This window comes from Ruditapes philippinarum, unplaced genomic scaffold, assembly GCF_026571515.1.
Source record: "Ruditapes philippinarum isolate M1 unplaced genomic scaffold, ASM2657151v2 ctg4145_1_1_1_1, whole genome shotgun sequence".
Classification (NCBI taxonomy): Eukaryota; Metazoa; Mollusca; class Bivalvia; order Venerida; family Veneridae; genus Ruditapes; species Ruditapes philippinarum.
Window position 1 is genome coordinate 55,021 of NW_026866344.1, and position 16,371 is coordinate 71,391.

Here is a 16,371-nt window from a genome sequence, read left to right on the forward strand (position 1 = left end):
AGTTATATGGTTATCTGGTGGCAGAAATATGCCACCATGTAAAATAAAGTTAAATGTTAATTTTGAAAAACAACGAATTCGTGTAACATCAATTATGAAACGAAATATTGAAAGAAACATATCCATGTCGAGACAAAAAAATTAAAGAAAGTTTTTTTTACACTTATGCGATCATTTACTGTTTTTATTTATTCAATTCTTTTGTAATATAATCAATGGACACAGACATTTTAATAGAAGAACATACACAAATGCAATTCGTACTGTGAGAATTATAGTTCTTAAATTGTAAATTTATTTTATTTATAATCACAGAATTTTTATAGTTTGATTTGTTCGATAGTATTTACTATTAAAGTCATTGTTTGTCTCTTTCAGTTTAGGATAACTTCACTTTTTCCGCGAAAAGTAACGTCTTATTTTGTTTCACGTAAAAAGACGTCATTGAATTGTTTTACGGTGACGTCATTAACCGTAACTTTGATATGTTATTATCTTTGATATGTTGTTATGCCTTCGGCGGAAGTGCTTAAAATTGTTTATATATTGTTTATTGGTGTTTTCCAATTGAAAGTAGATCAAAATCGGTAAGCTAGTTATTTATTATGTATGAATTTCAGTAGTAAATTCAATCTTTTTTAAATGATGATGAACTTTGCAATATTCGCCGTGAATTAAATCATAAACGGAATTATTTGCGGGAATATAAAAATGAGCCGCGTCATGACAAAACCAACATAGTGCGTTTGCGACCAGCATGAATCCAGACCAGACTTCGCATCCGCACAGTCTGATTAGGATCCATGCTGTTCGCTATCAGTTTCTCTACTTGTTATAGGGTTTGTAAGCGAACAGCATGGATCCTGATCAGACTGCGCGGATGTTGGTTTTGTCGTGACGCGGCTCAAATAACATTATTATTTGCATAGATTAAAGTCTATAATTGTAAAGGTAATATCGTTTATTTATGATTTGTTTTAACATTATTATTTTAGACAATTTATTGTATTTTATTTTAAATGCGTCGCAATAAGTATTTAGTTTGTTTTATTTGTTAATTTCAGAGAATCGCATTGTTGTATAACATTATTATTATTCCATGATTTTGAATAAAGAAAAGTGTTGAAATCTAATCTGCATATTATTGACTATTTTAACGGAAAGCATCTACACGTACCCTGACAAGAGTTTCACAAAACACAAAAATTTTCATTAATTGTTTGTAGTTTATAACAGACAGAAACACAAATATAAAAAAATGTTTATTTCCTCTTTACCACTAAGGCTTTATTTAATATATTAGAGCTCTTGAATCATCTGAACTTCTGACGTTTCAAAATAAATGAGAAGTTGTATTTATTTCAGGACAGTTGTTACCTACTTACACAGGCAAGTTTAAATACACACTCGTAATGTAAAAAGGCGTTAATCAGGTGATCAGAAATCTTCCAGATATATAAAGAAATATACAAATTAATTTTTATTCTCAAGCCTAAATATTCTTATTCAGATTGGATTTTGGACGAAGAAATTACTACATCTTGCAAAGTTTGGTCTACGATTACATAAACAGTAAACATAATACATGAATTACTGATGAAAGAGTTTCTTGTAAAATTTACAAAAGAAGCTGTAAAGTAGACTACGTGCACAGCTTTTCCGTTGGTTGAAATCTTGTTTGCAACCCGTCGCCCCACATCTCCCGTTGTTTCATAATTGGACTGTACTTGAATGGTAGGTAGCCAAGCTATATTACTGAAATGCCAAAGAAGACGAAGCAAAACATATCACTTTATTTTGAAAATTTATGAAATAGAAATGAGGATATTTTTTATATTGATTGAACCCCAAAATGCCCGTGAAATTCCATACAAGTTTTTATGCCAATAATGTAGGTCAATTACCAGAATATCGTTTAATGCTATACAAATAAAGTTAATATAGTTACAAGCAATAATTTGATAGTCAATATATACAGTTTGGCAGATGACTGATAGATTTTAGTATTAATTAGATTCAGTAACTTTATCTACCTGCAGGTACCATATGATATAACTTGATATAGCTTATAAAAACGTTATTCGTTTGTATTAATCTAATAAGACCTACCAGATCTATATCAAAATAAATAAACATATATCATATTGATAGCATGCAAAAGAAACTGTTCATCTGTACAGATTGGCTTGATAACTTTAGCATCATATCATCATAAGTGTGTACCTTAAAGTGAATCCACTGTGCCTATTTGAGATGACGGGTAAAAATTTGGTGTAAGTCTGATCAAAAAATAAATATCAGAATTGAAATTTGCAGGGACCCTTTAATAAAATTATTAGGTCAGAATTTTCTTTAATTTAAATTACATATTATGTAAAATGTCATAATCATTAAAAACAATTTAAAGTAAGAATATAATTAAATCAATTTTCAAGATGAAAGTGCCAAGTTCTTGGATTACTAATTCCTTTGTTAACAAAATCGGAAGTAAATCTGACAAAAAGCTAGTCTCATTTTCAAAATGTACAAAGTACACACGCACTTCATTTAGAGTTTTATATGACTAAACATTAAGAGCAATGTAAAATGTTCTGATATGTATGTACATAGACAAGTAACGGGTTAAGTCTTTGTTTTTCTCAATACTGACAGTTCTTGCCTTCTAAAAGCACCCATTGTTACATAGACTAAACATAAATGCTAGCTTTGATAACATTCTAGATTGTTATGATAAAGGAAAGCAATACCAGAAACACAGTCGCAAGTTTTCATCAGCTTAAAAGCAATAGACGACAATAATATATCAATCATCGTACATATTTGATAATTGATAACAAGGTTTCAAAATTTATTGGATAACAAAAGAAACAAGAAAAAGAAAAAAAAAAAACAAAAAAAACAATGGTTTTGAAAGCGCTACAATACATTTTTAACATTTACATTGCCTTTTTGTGTTATCCTATCAAAAAAAAGAAAAGAAAGAAAAAAAGATTGTTAAAAATGCGTGCTTACATTTTTTCCTACGTAACAAAATTACAAGTCTTCCATGAAACTTAGGGTAATATCTTTATACTATGTTTATGAATATGAATAAATTGTTTTCCTTCTTCTACAGAAAAATTGGCGTTCTAGACTGATAATTATATCAGGTATTTTGATTAATTTCAGAACGTAGAAAAGGTCGGTGTATGAGCAATAAAATAGCAATAATAAATTATTGTAACACCTTTATTGCCTGCTTGTGGTAAATTTCCCAGATGAATGTCAGAACCTTTGCTTCTAGCAAATATCTTAAAACGTTAAAAGAAATAAATATTGCACAGACGCCAAATGTAACACATGGCAACAAAATGTTATACCAGTATACTAACTAGTATAGTTTAAGTGAATTTTCATTTCAGAAATAGTTATATGAGCCGTGTCACGACAAAACCAACATAGTGCGTTTGCGACCAGCATGGATCCAGACCAGCCTGCGCATCCGCGCAGTCTGATCAGGATCCATGCTGTTCGCTTACAGACCCTGTAACAAGTAGAGAAACTGATAGCGAACAGCATGGAACCTGATTAGACTGCGCGGATGCGCAGGCTGGTCTGGATCCATGCTGGTCGCAAACCCATTATGTTGGTTTTGTCATGACGTGGCTCATAAATTATGTCATTTTGTAACAAAAATGAAAATACCATTTTACCAAATGTAGCAATAAAAATATTTATAGATCTAGTGTATGGTGGCATATTTCTGCCACCAGATAACCTGATACCTAACTAGTTAATTAAGAGGTTAACTAGTTACGTAACTAGTTAACCATATAACTAACTAGTTAATTAAGAGGTTAACTAGTTACGTAACTAGTTAACCTGATACCTAACTAGTTAATTAAGAGGTTAACTAGTTACGTAACTAGTTAACCTCTTAATTAACTAGTTAGTTATATGGTTATCTGGTGGCAGAAATATGCCACCATGTAAAATAAAGTTAAATGTTAATTTTGAAAAACAACGAATTCGTGTAACATCAATTATGAAAGAAACATATCCATGTCGAGAGAAGAAAAATTAAAGAAAGTTTTTTTTGACACTTATGCTATCGTTTACTGTTTTTATTTATTCAATTCTTTTGTAATATAATCAATGGACACAGACATTTTCATAGAAGAACATATACAAATGCAATACGTTCTGTAAGAATTATATTTCTTTAATTGTAAATTTATTTTATTTATAACCACAGAATTTTCATGGTTTGATTTTTCCGATAGTATTTACTATTAAAGATATTGTTTGACTCTTTCAGTTTAAGATAGCTTCACTTTTTCCGCCAAACGTAACGTCTGATTTTGTTTCCCGTAAAAAGACGTCATTAAATTGTTTAACGGTGACGTCATTAACCGTTACTTTTGAAAGTAGATCATAATCGGTAAGTAGTTATTTATTATGTATGAATTTCAATAGTAAATTCAATCTTTTTTTATATGGTGATGAACTTTGCAATATTCGCCGTGAATTAAATCATAAACGGAATTATTTGCGGAATATAAAAAAACATTATTATTTGCATAGAATTAAGTATATAATTGTAAAGGTAATATCGTATATTTATGATTTGTATTAACATTATTATCTTAGACAATTTATTGTATTTTATTTTGAATGCGTCGCAATAAGTTTTTAGTTTGTTTTATTTGTTAATTTCAGAGAATCGCATTGTTGTATAACATTGATATTATTCCATGATTGTGAATAAAGAAAAGTGTTGAAATCTGATCTGCGCATTCTTGACTATTTTAACGAAAAACATCTACACGTAACCTGACAAGAGTTTCACAAAACACAAAAAATATTCATTAATAGTTTGTAGATTATAACAGACAGAAACACAAATATAGAAAAAAATGTTTATTTCCTCTTGACCTTTCACAGCCATGACTAATGTTTAATGTTATATATTAGAGCTCTTGAATACATCTGAACTTCTGACGTTTCAAAATAAATGAGAAGTTGTATTTATTTCAGGACAGTTGTTACCTACTTATGACGCACTAATGCCATAAATTCTCCTCCAGATATTTATAAAACAACATACCTGTACACCCCCGAACTATCAGGAAGGGAAAATTAATCCGCGTTCAAAGCGCTCGCGCATTTCAGTTGAGAATTTGCAGACGATAGTGTTTGTACTAGAGTGCTTTATTTTGTGTTATAATATCAAAACATATCAGGATGCCACCTACTGCTGCAAAGGTAACGATTTATGAGCATTTATTTTTATATGTCACAAAATTAATTTCATTTTGACGTTTACCATACGTGTTATTATTATTTATGCAAAGTAACTTTATTTTTTATCAACAGACAATATAACATTCACATGAAATGTCTGCATTGAAGTGGTACTGCTTAGTTAGTTGCTGCTCTAAATTGAACTATTGTAAGGCTGTTTATGAAATTTATCATCTATTCATTTAATTTAAATAAATAATAAATGTTTTAATGTACAGTTATCATATAATAACCATTTCATTTTTTTTTCATTATTTGTTTGTTAAATAGTGTGACTATATGTCAATGTTTTAATACAGTGAAAAAGTTAGATTGATACAGAACGCATGTATGTATTGCCACTAACTCACCATTCATATAATTTGAGATCTGACCTCTGTGATAATTGCACCTGAAGTATTCAATGTAAATATGCACTTTCTTTCCCCCTCCTTTCACCGCCATATTGTCTTCTCCCAATGTTTAGTTCGGTGCCTTCTTGGTGCCCTACTGGATTGTGTTGGAGGCTACTGTCTGTGAACGTTGCTTTGCTTTGTTGACCTTTATTCTCATTTATTTTAAATACTCATAACCTGGGATAACCATGAAATATGTTTCCTGAATCTATTTCCCTCCAAAACATTATCTTGGCATCGAATATTCTCTCCAGCGAAAAGTTGAAATTACTTGAACAGATGGAATATCTCTAGTAGAACAGACTATGAACACGAATTACCCTGCTGATGCGATAAAAACTGAAAAGAAACACCCCGCTGATACATAAGCCAGCGTATCTATCAGAGAAGTTAATGTGTTTTCTGTACTTCTATTGAACATTTTGGAAACCAAATACATATTTTAATGTGAGAAGCTTTATTTAATAAAAAGAAAATTCTAGGTTTAACGCGTTAGTCAACCCACGAATACCCCTGAAGGTACGCAAACAGTGTAATACATTAAAGGATTCAATAAAAAAATCCTAATTTAAATACAAGAAAAGCAGTGTGCTCTCTAAACGAAAAACTTTCAAAACTAAAACTTAACTTAAAATTTTATTAAGGTTTAACATTTGTATGCAATTTTGGAGAGGGGTGTGTTAATGAAATTAACAATTTTTTACCGTATGCAGGGGAGTCCCAGTGAGACTGACTCAAATGATTAGATTAGATTATAATCAAATACTATTAATGCAATAAATTCTTGGTTGCTGCTAATATCTCGTTGGCAGTGGAGCAAACATGACCTCTTTGATAGTATTATCTAAAATATTGTGATTATAGTACAGTTATCATTTCTATATATTCCACTAATTAAGTTAATGTACTCAGATTGCTATAAATTATCTATAGATAATCTGGTTAGTGCATGGAAATATGATAGTATTAACTTCCCGAATAATTAACATTGATTTCTTATGCTGAAAAAAATATCATATAGAAATATCCAGACAAAAACCTGTAAATTTGATTTGAAACATAATAATGAAATTGGGAGTTGAAAATAGTTCGTGGCCAAACTGTTTGTTTATTACAATTACCTTGCATATAGAATTCAATTCAATTTTATTTACAATAATACTTAGTTTGTATAATATACAAAAACATGAGCAAATCAAATATATATGTAAACATATAAAAGAAATAGGTCAAAAGTATCTATTAAATAAAAAAATGTACATCCTCTTGGATCTATTGGTTTATTGATTTTTTTCCTGAAATTCTTATTCAAATTTTGGTTTAAGAATTTAATTTTAACCAATTACATTGAACACTTCAATTATGGCAAGTAAGATGTGTATTTGTCATGTTCAGAGATCTTGAGTGGGAAACGGAAAGAAGTATATTTTTGATTTTGCACTATTGGTAGAAGCAATACGCGATAGTATCTCCATAACATACGCTGGCACAAGGTTTGTCAGGTGTAGACGCGTTGGGAATTTATGTTAACATCAGCTAACATGAGCGGCTATCTAGAGGCACCCTATGAAACATATAGATCAAACAAGCATGATCATTTAGATAACATTCTTCATCATATTAATATAAAAACCAAATATTAGAGCAATCATAGACTAATAACGGCTTACAAATTTGTATGTCAGGTTTTTGTATAAACAAGCGTTTAGAAAAATACCCCTTTCACAATTCGTTTGCTTCTTTATACTACCATTACTAAGCAAGACTAATTTTGCACGTAGACATTAAAATGTCTTTCTGTACGGTATGGAAAATCGCAGTTTATATTATTAGTTATAAAGATCGTTGACAGGTTATATGGCCCTATATAAACGGCTGTTTGTAAATATAACCCGAGCCGCAAGGCGAGGGTTATATTGCAAACAGCCGTTTATATACGGTCAAATATCCTGTCAACAATCTTTATTACGAATTTATAATACAGCACGCATCATTTTTTAGAGAAAAAAGTAAAATTTCTTAATGAATCGACAGAAGCCGTGTATATAAAACTATATAAACGTCACGATTATCCAATGAAAAGCGACGTTACAAACGTGCAGTATTATAAAATTTCTTTCTTCTGCTTGTTGGTAAACTAGTAGAAGATAGAGAAAACAGCTTACGATTGACTGAGCCAACTCTAATTATTATAAGATTATAGTTATGGTATGATACTTGATAAATAAATAACTTAGATAACATTGTATTAATTTAACTGATTGTAAAGTAGATTATCACTAATCTTTATGATGATACAGGTAATGGAATAATATGATGACAACTCACAGATCATAACACAAAATTATATGAGTACGCAAAGGTATTAATGTCCTGGTTATGCTGACAAGAAGTTGTCAAAGCGCCAATTAATATGCTATAATAATATGTTTGATATAAACGCGATTTGACAAAAACCTTATATGAAAATAAAGATTATTGTGCTAAATGACAATTTTGTCAGAATTTCTTTTGGAACAAACTATAAAATGTACAGCTTGTAATATTTCTTAGTTTGAAACATTACAATTGATGTAAGATACATACACAAAATAAATCACAAAAAAAACAGTATCTCTTAAGTGCAAACTTGAAACCATCATTTTAGATGTGCTTCAAAGATATAACGGAATAAGACCTTGGCAATTGCAACAACTGAACGGTACACCCTCTGATACTCAAATTTAAATTTAGTCGGAGAAAATTATTTTCTGCATGTTCACAAAGATTGAGGAAGCATGAAGATTCTTTTAGGACAAGTGATAGGAATTTAAAGAATGATATTTTAAAAAGGATAACTTTACAAGAAATATTCATGATCTGCCTTTGAATTTTATATCAACTAAAGCTGATAAATTTGTCATTGCAGTAAGGAACACATTAAATTGCATGATTGTTTTCTTTCTGATAAAGTCATTGCAGTAAAAATAGTAAAATTGCATGATTACTTTCATATACTAACCACCGAAGAAATGGTATATTGAAAGTACTTTGATTAGTGGACACAATTTAATTCGTTTCTTCTTTTAAAACATTCGTCCTAATATCACTTTTAATAAGTTAGCATGATAGATTTAACTACTTATGACATGACAAATATCCAAACTTAGATATGATTTTAACATATAATCAATAAGTATAATAGCAACATGGTAATTTACCAGAACTGGTATCAAATTATAAAAATGTTAACCGAAATGCATTGAGTTTTCACGATGAGGCATTGTACATTCCTGAAGGAAAAGGCGTGTGAATATTTTAGAAATTTTAAGTGCAGACCTGTGTTTATTCTACAAGTCTGGTAATTGATGTAATTTCGTGAGAGTTCCAAAGAATAATTGCCATGGAAAAATAAACATAAAACAAAAAAACATACAATGCATATATTGTTAAAGTTCATAAGAGAATTTCAGACTCAAATAGCTAGTAATATTAACCATAGAGAAACATTGAAAATACTGCAAGGTACCATTCACACCCCCTACCCCTAAGTATATATTTAAAATAGTTAGCAAATATTGTGATTGACCATGATGAATAATTGAGACGCTGATATCATATATATCAAAATGATTCTAGATACCAGTATGCAAATATTGGATTATGAAATAGTCTAATAAAGTGCTAGTGATACAGCTGGTTAATTGTTTTGTATTCTAAAACAGAGTTCATGTTTAAATGTTGAATTCTGCTTAAGCCGGTGCTAGGGGGCGTGGACGGAAATTTGCCAATCAAACTGAGCCTGTAACATGTTCAATTTTGCCGTTTTGAGCTTTCTTTAGGGATTGATTTTTTCTCTATTTTCCAATTGTTCAATTAAGGATCAATTATCTAATGAGCTTTCTTTAGGGATTGATTTTTTCTCTATTTTCCAATTGTTCAATTAAGGATCAATTATCTAATGTAACAGTAATACTGTTCCAGTTAATATCAATAATGCATTGTGACAACATTTGGCGTAAATTATCACCTAATACAGTGAGGAAAAGTGGGTATGACTCTAAAATTCTGTATATTTTAACAATTTTTATTTTTCAAAATTAATTTCTGTTGCTCATGAATAGCTGGAAAGAATGGTACAAAATTTGTTCTAATCTTGTGTTTTCTTTATATCAAGTTCACAGGAAGAAATTCTTTAACGTTACATATGTGGAAAACCTGTCTAAGGAGAAGCTGGAAAGGCTAAGCATTATAACTTTCTAATTATTATAAAGTAATTACCGACGCTAGTGATTCAAAGATATATAACATATATGTTTTCAAAGAGAGCTTGGCAGCAGTGCCATTTACAAACTGTTTCTGGAATTTTGGGTGTGTTGTTTATGTAACAAAACATAATCGCTGGGCATAATGGCTATAATTGCTTCATGTGTTTTGCTATTTATCTAAATGAATAAAATTTTCGTGCATTTTTTATCCCGATGCCCCTCATTGAAATAAAGACAATTCGTCAAGAAATATTATTTACAATACAATCCAACCTAAGTGAGTAAATCTTATTTATGTAATTAATAAAATAAATGTATATCGATATCAAGGATAAAGTTTATAATAATGATTATTCATAGAAAAAAGTATATGTTTATTTAGAGGGATAAATAGTTATATGTATGTAGCAATAAATATTCTGCGTTTATCAGTTAATGTGGGCTAGCTAATATTGTTTTCGTCAGTCAGAATGATAAACTTTCGGTTTTTATCAGAATTATTTATTAGGATAGAGTACAAAACCCTGCAAAATGATACAGTGTTTCATATGTGTCATAATGTAGGGCAAAAACAAGTATATGATTGCGATCTAGCTAGTTTAGTGCAAGTATAAATTATGTATTGATCCTTTTACACAAAATAGCTCCTAAGTTACTTTTTAGAAAATACATTGTCCAAAATCTATTTATATCAAACATAATAGATCGGGTACATGTTTTCAAATATAAACTAATTTAAGTAAATAGTGGTTAAAGGAATTATTTTCTCATAATTTGCATTATACATTTTACATATTATTAAATAAACCTTAACAAATAAAGGTAATGAGATTTGGCAACGATGATTGATAACTGATAGAAATAAAGATTTCCTTTGCTAATTAATGGGATATAAAGAGTAGGTGTGTAATCTGGCAGAAGTTCTGTTGATGTACATACAGGTGTTTTCTCTCGATTATATATCAGGCATAATATGATAGTTACAAATATACTATCCATTCATTCTATCTCGCATTAAGTTTGCTCCAGGATCATATTTTAGAAAACATTACCAGAGACATAAGCAAACATTATAAATGTCTAGACTAAACATTTTGCAGTTAGCATAGACTTAGAGTCTTCAATGAACTGTAAAGACAGAGAGTCTTTTAATTATTACATGTTTTTTTGTATTTATATTCTTTCTAGGAATTTCTCTCATGATTTTTAAATTGTAATTTTATTTGTACTAGATTATTTAATGCAACTTGATCAAAGAAACATTAACTTTATGGTCTGATTAGCAGGTAGCCTCTCTCATTCTGACAAGAATCTGTTAGTCATTGCTTTGGAAACCCTCATTACATATTTTGGAAGAGTATATCTGTTCCAAATTGGCAATTGATTGTGGAATTTTCAATTAATTTTAGGTAAATAAATCGACCATTATATTCGGTATTCTGTTCCAATTGCAGCTGTTTCACAAACCATCTGATATATTATTTTGATAATCCAATTCACAGTATCGAGTTGCAAGAAAAGCCGTAAAAAGTATTAAATTTCTAAATGTACTTCATAGGTTCGTAATGATTTAACGTAAAACGTACATATTACAATCATTTAAATATCATTTTGGCTTATAGTGAAGATTGAAATTTAAAAATATTATTTGAAGTAACTCGTTATACCAACATTCAGTCATATAAATGATAATCATTTGTAAAATTTGTTGCAAACATTCTCTAATAATAAAAGAATATATTTAATCTGAATTTACTGTTTTAGCAAAAAAGAATACAAAAATAACATAATGAACTATTTCAATCGAATAATTGTTTCATTTATTAAATCTATAAATAAAAACATGTGGCAGAGAATAATGATGTATTGTTCTTCAAAAAAAAAAAGAGGGGAAGAACTAGCAAACCTTCATTTGTCTTATATTCAATAAGTTCCAAGTGTTCAAACTTCGTTCTGCTAAAAAAATAATGAACACAGATTAGCTAACAACTAGCGCTACTGCCGAAGAGGATGCATTGTATAATCAGCATTTTAATTTTGTAATATAAAAAGCACTTTATAATTAAATGCAGTCTTGAATTTAAGAGTTCTAAAAATAGATGAATTTCGTGAATTTTATGAGAAAAACTTGGCAGCACCACACCGATAGAGAGGCTGGAACAACAGTTTTGTTAATCGTCCAAATCTTTTCTACAACGAAGCACAAATACATATAAAACATACATAAAAAACTCGACAATATGTATAAAAAGATATAGTTTCCCAATTCAATTTCAGGCTTATCTTATCAAAGATCTTACGACTGTTTATGCTGTAACAGTTCTTTCATTATTCATTTGTTTAAGTTACAGTCTGTTCAGTTTGTTCAACAGGATATATTTTAATATGTACAGTCTAATTTGATAGAGAAATTGTATCAGATATTTTCATTGCAGATATTTATTCTATTTTCAATGCTTATATTAATTATTAATTGCGTTTCTTATAGAAATGACGACATAATAAGGCCCTTTGCACTATAAGAAATGGTTCTATGTTAATTCAACGCATATGAACAATGAAACTGTTGGTTATTGCCAATAAGTATAGCCAACCTGCATGTTTTTCAGATGAAAAGAAATGTTCTTATCAAAATCTATACTTTATGTGGAAGAAACAAATCAAAAATTATGTTTAATGTTTATATCATATTCAAAATTTCTCCATGAAATTTCATTTTAATCAAGCTCAAATTTCTCTTTGCACCTGCAGTTTTTGAAAATAAAACTCTCGCCCCCGACATTCAAACCAACGTTGTAGTTATGTTATGGTATGGTGCAAAGGAATATTAGATTTCGAATATATTTATTAATCTAAACACTTGTTAAAACTTGATATTTTTTAAACCAAACATTTTTACCCATGATGTTTTTGCATTAAACTCAACAGCTAACTCTTGAAAATTAAAGAAATTCGGCACACGTTTGCATACATTTACAAATTGTTGATGTTGTTTTAGCGTGACCCTGAGATGGAAGAGCAAGCAATGGAATGGATTGAAAAGATTACTGGAGAGAAATTAGACAGATCTAAGGAGTACCCTGATCAAATTAAAGATGGTATCACCCTCTGCAAGTAGGTTTGCTATTTTCAATAAATACTAGTGTAATCAGTGCTTAGTACCAATGCGATGAATTAAAGTGCATATTCCTAAACCGACAGTGCAATGTGTATTACAATATAATCTTGCTTTCTTGCAGCAAACAATTTTTGGTGCAATATATGGAACGCTTAACATTCTTTTTACTGGCAACTCAAATTTAGGCTCTAGTAGTTTGTCCTGAATATTCATTTCATTTATATTTATATATGCTATTCTTCAGCTTGATGAATAAACTTGATCCAGGATGTATAAAGAAGATTGACAAGAAAGGTGGAGGATTTGCCTTGATGCAAAACATTGAGCGGTTTAACAAAGCTATCCTGAACTACGGTGTTCCCGTGAGAGAATGTTTCCAAACTGTAGATTTATGGGAGAAAAAGAACATTCCTGCTGTAACACTTTGTATTCATGCACTTGGACGAATTGTAAGTGATATATGTTTCATTTATAGCTTAAACATTATCATCGCTAATTGGCCGGGGTCAAACAAATCTGCACCTATCCAATTCTTGGAGAATTCTATGCTAAAGTTTGTTCCTTATTTAAGCACATTTCAGTGTAAGATGTAACACATCAGGTTTTTTAGCAAAATGTTTAGATTTCCCTTTGGAAAAAAATGAAAATGAGGAAAATTTAACTTTGCAAACGTGTTTTTATTTCAAATAATTTCTTTTGCTTAGAAACTTTAAACTGCAAAGTATTTGAAATCAAAGGTAAATAATATACATTATTGTATTTTCAGACCCAGACGAAAGACGATTACGACGGCCCAGTCTTAGGCCCAAAGATGTCAGATGCACAAGTCTTTGATTTCACTCCAGAACAACTTGCAGAAGCTAAATTTATGGTAAATACGATGCAGTATGGCTCAAACCAAGGTGCTAGTCAGGCCGGTATGAACATGGGCAAACAAAGAGGGATCAACGACTAGTTGCAAGAGCTTTCGGATATAAATTTCTAAAATAAACAACCATTATTTCTTAAACAGTTAGTTGCAATTATTATTTGTATTGCTGTTTAGAGAAGTTTGTAAATGTCATTTATCTCTATGATTTTATTTAGTTCTTTTGTTATTCAAAATAAGTAAACAATGATAAATTTCAAAATCTCATTATGTTATCTGTTATCAACAGAGAAACAGTGTGTTCAATGGAAAATGGCCTAATAAAATTGCTGCTTTTTTATGTATCAACTATATCACTGCCTATCTCATTGATATGAATTGTTTAATTTGAAAGAAGATATACATGACTAACATGGGTGAATATGTGGTAAATAATTAGATTTTTTACACCAATTTAGTAAAAACCTAACACTTTTTATAAGAATATTTTATAATTAATTCTATTTTAGACGCCGTACCATCCAAATTGATTGCATAGAAGACGATTTATTATAGTGTTTTCGTTAACAATTATGTCTTTTGAAATAACACTCTTATAAGCAAACATATCTTTTAAAATACGACTATAGTTTTGTAGTATGGACAATAATAAGGTTCATATTGGACGTGATTGATGTTTTCTGTTTATCGAATCATTGACATTATATACATGTATGTAGTTGTTTTGTTTTTGTTTTATTTTATATTACTTATATACATAATCATATAATGCATATTTATATTCAATAAAGTGAAAAAATATACTTTTTTTGATTTGTTTTGTATAAGATTGTACCAACTGACCAATCAGTGCTTGTGGAGAATTATCTTAAATTATGTTTTAACCATCTAAAGGAAAACAGATACATTTTAAAATTATGAATTTACAGTATGAATTAAAGAATCTTCATGTTTAATGTATCCAATGCTAAAATTAAAGAAGTATATTTAGTATATTTAAGGCATGAATTTAATTCATGTCCCAATTTGAATAAAAAATAGTGTAATATTTCTTTTGGTGCTTCTTAAAAAAGTTAGTTATGGTCACTATTGTTCCAAATTAAAATTCGATGTACAAATTCAAAGTAAAAATATTTGACCAATACTTAATAATTCAGATGAAAACTGATACACTTTTGCATTGATCAGTTAAATAGAAAATAAATGAAAACTTGAAACATTCACAGTATTAAACGCATAATTGTACGTAAAATTTCATTTGCTTCTCGAAAGGTAAAAAATATGGCGTTTTTTATTCGAATGACTCAGCAAAAATTTGAAAATCTGGAGCTGTTACAAGTATGCATTAAAATTTGGCAAATATTCAACACAAGTATTTAGACCTTCAAAATAGGTATGAAGTTTTGACTTGGAATGTTGCTGAAAAAGAAGTTACAGACAAAAGAGATGTATGTGCATTAAGTGGCTATATAATCAGTTCAATAAAAACAAACGCTTTTCTTAAGCTTTCGACGTTTAGTCTTCTTCAGAAAAAATTGACGTTTATAAAATAACAAATGACAAATGACGCAACGTCCGTTTAACTATACGCTAAACAGAACGTGACGTTAACGCGGGAACAAAAACTTTGTCAAATAAATACAGAATCTTTCATGAATATAAATACAGCAATATACAATAAATTACACATATAATATGGATCTGCACATGTGATACAAAAATTCTCATAATTAATAATAATATTTTTTTTTTCATTAAGTGGCTAGACACGAACTATGTTCTTACGTGATTCAATTATTCCAATTTTAAAACAAATTGAATTTCTGCTAAAAGAAACAGTGTTTGCAAAGTTACAACAATCAGATGTTAACATTTTACTACTTATTTGATACAAACATTTAACTTAACTATCAGCTTTCAGATTTCAACCTTCCAGAATATCTAGTTATGTACATAATTATGATTGTGTTGCATTGACGTATGTGAGAAGTTAGCAGTTAACAGTGAGCTAAGCAAAAAGGCATTACGATTTATATAGGGAAATCAATGATCTGCTGTTATGCTCAGCTAGGTAAGCATTCCAAAATAAAGTGTAGAAATGCTTTGCTGGTATGCTCAGCTGGCTAAGCAATCTAGCAGGCCATTCCTAAATATAGTGTAAAAATGCTCTGCTGGTATGCTCAGCTGGCTAGGCAATCTAGCGGGGCATTCCAAAATATAGCATAAAAAAATGCTCTGCTGGTATGCTCAGCTGGCTAAGCAATCTAGCGGAGCATTCCAAAATATAGTGCAAAAAGTGCTCTCCTGGTATGCTCAGCTGGCTAAGCAATCAAGCGGGGCATTCGTAAATATAGTGTACAAAATGATCTGCTGGTATGCTCAGCTGGCTAGGCAATCTAGCGGGGCATTCCTAAATATAGTGTAAAAAATACTCTGCTGTTATACTCAGCTGGCTAAGCA

At 29.9% G+C, this 16,371-nt stretch overlaps 1 protein-coding gene across 2 annotated transcripts; it reads left to right on the forward strand.

Moving 5' to 3' along the window:
* Positions 1-474: 474 nt before the first annotated feature.
* On the forward strand, positions 475-14,714 carry LOC132732217 (myophilin-like). 2 transcript variants are annotated; one of them, XM_060718607.1, is made up of 5 exons: positions 475-587; positions 5,017-5,244; positions 12,924-13,039; positions 13,288-13,492; positions 13,810-14,714. In XM_060718607.1, the coding sequence occupies exons 2-5, from the start codon at positions 5,224-5,226 to the stop codon at positions 13,996-13,998; spliced, it is 531 nt and encodes a 176-aa protein (XP_060574590.1). In that variant the 5' UTR covers positions 475-587; positions 5,017-5,223; the 3' UTR covers positions 13,999-14,714. The 2 variants fall into 2 exon arrangements, with proteins under 2 accessions (XP_060574590.1, XP_060574592.1); XM_060718609.1 differs by lacking the exon at positions 475-587 and adding an exon at positions 4,394-4,420.
* Positions 14,715-16,371: the final 1,657 nt, after the last annotated feature.

Bases quoted from the DNA above. Each gene is read 5' to 3' on its own strand.
- LOC132732217 (XM_060718607.1), top strand. From the start codon at position 5,224: ATGCCACCTACTGCTGCAAAG. The intron at 13,040-13,287 runs GTAGGTTTGCTA...GCTATTCTTCAG, and splicing joins GATGGTATCACCCTCTGCAA to CTTGATGAATAAACTTGATC. The intron at 13,493-13,809 runs GTAAGTGATATA...TTGTATTTTCAG, and splicing joins TTCATGCACTTGGACGAATT to ACCCAGACGAAAGACGATTA.